General features: G+C 43.0%; 1 protein-coding gene across 1 annotated transcript; it reads left to right on the top strand.

Moving 5' to 3' along the window:
- Positions 1-375: 375 nt before the first annotated feature.
- Positions 376-3465, top strand: LOC117735426 (neuronal pentraxin-1-like). The gene is made up of 5 exons (XM_034540038.1): positions 376-804; positions 1140-1347; positions 1978-2219; positions 2522-2701; positions 3244-3465. Exons 1-5 carry the CDS (start codon positions 376-378, stop codon positions 3463-3465), a joined length of 1281 nt encoding a protein of 426 aa, XP_034395929.1.
- Positions 3466-5840: the final 2375 nt, after the last annotated feature.

Below are 5840 nucleotides of genomic sequence, written 5' to 3'. Positions count from 1 at the left end.
CTGAACTTTTACTTAAGTGAGATTATTTTAAGGATACGATGACGTCATAGGGCGTCATGTCTATTTACATTTCCGATTCAGGCCTCGTTTGATATTCCACATGTTCCTTTTACTTCATGGTGTAGGTAAGGAGCTCTCTGCCGCTGTAGAGACTGACTGTGTGGGTGCTTTGCAAACAGCGAGGACGACCTTAAATAAGGGGCTGGACTCTGTAGGTACGGCATAACCCGCCGCCTCCCTAGTGATGCGGTGAATCTGCTCTGCGTTATGTCCGCTATATAAACTGCACACGGCCACCGGAGATCACAGCTCCAGTGGACAGCTCCGTGGTGCTGAAATCTCAGAGACACCAATCACTCTCTCAAGCCGCGAAACATGACTGGAACCATGGACGGATTCTCGTGGAAACTTTTTCTACTTTCTTGTCTGTTTGTGGTGGGGAGCTTTGCGCAAGACTTCGGACAGACGCAGTTTATTTGCACGTCGGTGCCCAAGGATATGGACTTGTGCGCGGCCACGATGCAGAACAGCGGGCCGGCGGAGGATCTGAAGACTACGGTCATGCAGCTGCGAGAGACCGTGCTCCAGCAAAAAGAGACCATTATGAACCAAAAGGAGACAATTAGGGAACTAACGTCAAAGTTGAGCCGCTGCGAGAGCCAGAGCCTCCCGGCGGCGGGACCCGGTGGAAGACGACCGGGGTCGAAGAACACGATGGGGGATGTATCCCGGGGCACCACGGACACGCTGACCCAGCTGGGACATACTTTACAGACGCTGAAACAGAGACTGGAGAACCTCGAGGTAGGCAAGCAGAGGAGTGCAGCGCAGACCACGTCAAAAGTTAATCAAATGATAGCCTCCCTGGTTGTTCATTTGAATTAGAGTTAAGCTTCTAATACACGATATGGTTCTGGTTTTGTGCAGTTCCGTCTCGAAGCCACATGCGTTTTTGGTTCATCTTTTAATTAACAACGAGAAAGAACAGCTTTCTTTTGAATAATGTGGCGCAGAGCATCCACATAAACAGGCAGTGTGGTGGCACCAGCTAGAGGGACATGTTTCAGGAAGTGTAACAGCACAGAAAGTCATCCTTGTGCCCCTTTAACCCAGTGTCTGTCTCCCTGTGTCCGATGCAGCAGTACAGCCGAGGGAACAACACCGTGCAAGCGAACAGCCTGAAAGATTTGCTCCAAAACAAGATAGACGACATGGAGAAGCAGGTTCTGTCCCGGGTCAACACGATAGAGGAGACCAAGCCCGCCACCAGGAATGACACCGATCAGCGGAACAGAGTGGAGTCCACGCTCACGACTCTGCACCACCGGATCACAGACCTGGAGAAAGGTGCGTTTGAATTGTGCGCGCGTGAGACTTCCACGGCAATGACCGCGGCTCTGCGGGAGCTCGAAACAAGATTAGGTGTAATTGAATTGTTTTTAAGCTCAAGGGCGCCTAAGTCTTTAGAAAAAACAAAATCATTATCACAGCGTTCATGTTGTGGAAGCGTTTAGAATGCCGCAATCATCACGTTGCGCACCGTGTGTGCGTGTGAGTGTGTGTGTGTGTGTGTGTGTGCGTGTGACTGAGGGAGGAAAGGAGAGCTGCATTGCTTTGCATATATCAAGACCTGTTAGTACTTTGCTTCGCTGATTTTATTGTTTTTAAACGCCAAACTAGAGCACCTAACATAGGAGCCTATATGCAATTGCAGAGGTCATAGGCAGAGACACTTTGTATTGGTGCTTTTCAACACTTGCAAACGACAGAAAATCATTGGAAACAGTGTTTCCTCTTTAATTATAGATAGCTGTAATTTGAAAATGGTATAAAGACAAGCGTTGTTTTTTTTCTTCCATTTCTTCCATTAGCTGACTTGGACTTAATCATTTAAATCCCTTAATTTTCATTATGAGTTCATGTAAAAATATATGTGGGTTCATCCCTCATACTCTATATAACAACTGGCATCCACAGGTAAAGACAGCAGGCCGACAGATACGTTTCAGCTCACCTTGCCCCTGAGAACCAACTACATGTACGCCAAAGCCAAGAAGAGCCTTCCTGAGATGTACTCCTTTAGCGTGTGTCTGTGGATCAAGTCCAACGCCTCGCCTGGAGTGGGGACGCCCTTCTCCTACGCTGTCCCGGGTCAGGCCAACGAGCTGGTGCTGATTGAGTGGGGGAACAACCCGATGGAGATTCTCATCAATGACAAGGTAATGGAAAAGTGTTTATCATGGATAAAGATTGTTCACCTTTGCAGGGCGTCATAATGATATTACATGTTAATATTCAGAACAACTTACAGTGGGTGAAACAGTAGGAACAAGTTATAATACGTTATACTGATGACTCAGAGTAACCAGACAACTTCTCATGTGCCAGAACTGGAAATAGAATAGAAAATAGGTGCTGAGGTGCAACAGAGGCCTTTTATAGAGGAAAAGATATGTGACTTAAGTGTGAAAGAAAGAGAAAGATGTGACTTTTTTTTTTGTGTGCAATGTCCCTGCTGCAGGTTGCAAAGCTGCCGTTCCTCATCAATGATGGGAAATGGCATCATCTCTGCATCACGTGGACCACCCGTGACGGGATGTGGGAAGCCTTCCAGGATGGAGTGATGCGGGGAAATGGAGAAAATCTGGCACCGTACCATCCCATCAAACCAGAGGGAGTGCTCGTCCTGGGACAGGAGCAGGTGAATATTCATTTTCAAATCAGCAATCGCAACCTCTGCACTTTAATCCCTCACAAATTTGGAAATACTTCTGACAATTGTGCCTTAGATTCTGGACAAAGATGGTTAGAATGTTTATGAAATGAGACTGAAGACATTGAAGAGGCTTTCACGTCAATTTAGAAAATGATCATTCCAGCATCGGAAAGAATAACAGAATATTGACAGGGAAACATTTGAGATTTTACAGAGAAAATCCCTTTGTTGCACAGAGCAAGACATATCCACTGTGTGTATATAATCAAGCATTCTGCCAAATTACACTGCTAAATGAAATTCTATCATGTTTGCAAACAGAAATTAAATGTTTCCCCGACTGGAGTTCAGTAAAATGAAAAACACTTGATCTATTCTAATAACAAAAGTCACTTATAATAAAATCTTTGCTCAGTTGCACATAAATATAAGACTTCTTTAAAGTGTGGAGTTGTTCTCTGACAACTTAACACTTTGATGTGCACCAGAGGGGGTGAAGAGTAACACCTTTCTGCATTGTTTGACAGGACACGTTGGGAGGAGGCTTTGATGCGACACAAGCTTTTGTTGGTGAACTAGCAAACTTGAACATCTGGAATAGGAAACTTTCTGTAACAGAGATCTACAACTTGGCGACCTGCAACAGCAAACCAACGGCTGGCAACGTCTTCTCCTGGACAGAGAGCAACATTGAAATATTTGGCGGAGCGACCAAATGGACCTTTGAGCCTTGCCGTTCGCTCAACTGAACTGCAAAATCACCGTGGAAGAAAGGCCTCTCTGTATTTCTGAGCTTTAGTCGTTCATGTCTTCATTTGGCGTTTGTTAGAGACTATTTGAGTTGTTGGTAAGCTTAAATCTGGGATTTCTATCGTTCTTAGGTATTTATGTGCAAAACAACACTTTTCATGTTGAGAAAAAAAATAGAATTCATCTTGGAAACCTCAGAAAGAAAGTATCGGTATTTGTTTCGGTATCTGTTTTTCTTTTCTTTTTTTTTCTCGGACATTAAGTTGAAAGCACAACTAAGTTTTTCGTTTGGCTTATTTCGACTTGGACATGCAGCTGGCAATCTGCGCCTTATGTTGGGACAATTCGCAATCCGAGTGAGGAATTACATAACCGTGCCCACCCCCTTCCCTCTGGAAAGTGGGAGATTATGCTGTCCATCCAATTCTTGTCAGTGTTTGGCGCTGTGAAGTGATGTCTGGCGCGGTCAACTCCCTGCGAACCCCCCCGCTCCCTCCTCCTCCTCCCCTCCACCCCCATCCCCTCTCCTCCATTCTGCCCCGCCCCTCCGGAACTTGCACTGTGACTGACGAAGAGATCGCCAGGAGAAGAGGGTATGTTGAAGGACATTGCAAAGTCAGGCTGTGGTACAAGTCAATTTGTAATCGTTGTTCGCTTCAAGTGTTTCTGTAAGAATGTCGTTAACTTGCCAACATTGCTACAAAGCCTGGGTGCCTTGGGCTGGTACAGATATTCAGCACATTCAATATATGTTTTAAGTTGCAAATTCAATGTTTACTGGTTTTGTTTTCCTTTCTGAGCTGGGTTTAGTTTCTTGTTTCTCTGGTAAATGTAATTTAATTACAGTTTGTTATCTGACATGACGTGTTTTGGCAGGTGTTTGTACTACTCTGTATTAGGAATGTTACAGTATGTGTATAGTAACAGCATGAATGACAGAGTGCTGTGAAAGCATTGTTGAAATCTGCTTTACTTCTCTGGGTCTGGGTTTTTTACTGTATTGTTATATGCTCCAAGCATGGCAAAACTGAGAGATGAAAAATTTAATTTTTGTAATAAAATTGTGATACTTAATGTCACAGTGCATTACTGGCTTTGGTTATGTGTATTGAAATATGTTAGGCTAAGAGAGCAATGGGAAAAGTGATATAGAGCGAGTGGGTGCAGGAGACAGAGTCCCTGATCAGATATTACATTTTGATCATGCCCAAACTGTAGAGACAGGAAGCTAACTGCCAGATAAGTAAAATATCTAAAGGCATTGAAGGTCACAAAGAGGTCGCTTGAGAAAAGAGATGAAACTGTGTGTGTCTCTGTGTGTTTAGGTGCTCTGACTCTTTTTAAGCTGACTGCAGAAGATAACCCACCTGCTGCTTTGTTGTTGCTTAATGGGAGATGCAGTGTCATGCACTAAAGACAAAAGTGTCAAAGGACAAAAGTGCTTCGTCATATCAGCGTTTCAATGGCTCAGTTCACAACTTCAGCAATTTGAGCTCAGCTCAGATGACCTGTTGCTGAGGCACCACACAATACCATCGAGAGAGATGTGTCTTCTCTTGCATCTAAATTAGACACTTAATTATTTACTCAAGCGTCTAGTGGTGAAAGAAAAATAAATCAGAACACGATTTCTTCTTTTGCTCAAACGTTCTCAGAAAACCTCCTCACCGTGTGCAGGTGTTATCTTGTATTTTTCAACTCGTATTTTCGTTATTAAGCTCTAGGTCCTAAAATTCTTAGCAAGTAATTTTGTGCCGAATAATTTCTGCTCATAAACACCTCATTTCTTTTGAATAAATTGATTGACCCTTGACTGAAATATTACTCGGAAAAGATGAAGTTGTAAGTCTTTGCAGGTTTTCAGTTCAACTAATGTTTGTCTTAAGCTTGACTTAGTTTAGCTAGCTTTCTGCGGGAGTGTGACAATTCATTTTCAGACACTGTCAACTCTTACATTTTGATAGAAACTCAAATTCCACTGACACTTCAACTGCTAAAACTGCTCTTTAGAAAACTCAAAGTGGACTTTGTTTAGATCAGGAATAATTGCATTTTAAATGCTTTAAAAAATAATTACACTTCATTGAGCACTTCTTATTCAACTGACATCTTAGCTACTGTCAGCACCTACATGACACTTCAACTTATATTTATTCTTTAACGAACTGCTGTCAGTGCTAAACGGATAGGCTACTTTGATTGTTTACAGTATACACATTTCATTGTTGTTCATCTGACATTTTAGCGACTCATATCTGTTCAACCACTTTCAATCTTTAGATACAACACTGAAAATGTAACTGACTAACTAACATTCAACTGCTTTCAGCTCTTCCCATTCAACAGACTTTATCTTTTTCTTTAAACTGACACT

Source organism: Cyclopterus lumpus, chromosome 1, assembly GCF_009769545.1.
Source record: "Cyclopterus lumpus isolate fCycLum1 chromosome 1, fCycLum1.pri, whole genome shotgun sequence".
Taxonomy (NCBI): domain Eukaryota; kingdom Metazoa; phylum Chordata; class Actinopteri; order Perciformes; family Cyclopteridae; genus Cyclopterus; species Cyclopterus lumpus.
Note: the sequence above shows the minus strand (reverse complement) of the source record. Positions and strands in the feature narration are given on the sequence as shown.

Bases quoted from the DNA above. Each gene is read 5' to 3' on its own strand.
- LOC117735426 (XM_034540038.1), top strand. From the start codon at position 376: ATGACTGGAACCATGGACGGATTCTCGTGGAAACTTTTTCTACTTTCT. The intron at 2,220-2,521 runs GTAATGGAAAAG...TCCCTGCTGCAG, and splicing joins AGATTCTCATCAATGACAAG to GTTGCAAAGCTGCCGTTCCT. The intron at 2,702-3,243 runs GTGAATATTCAT...ATTGTTTGACAG, and splicing joins TCGTCCTGGGACAGGAGCAG to GACACGTTGGGAGGAGGCTT.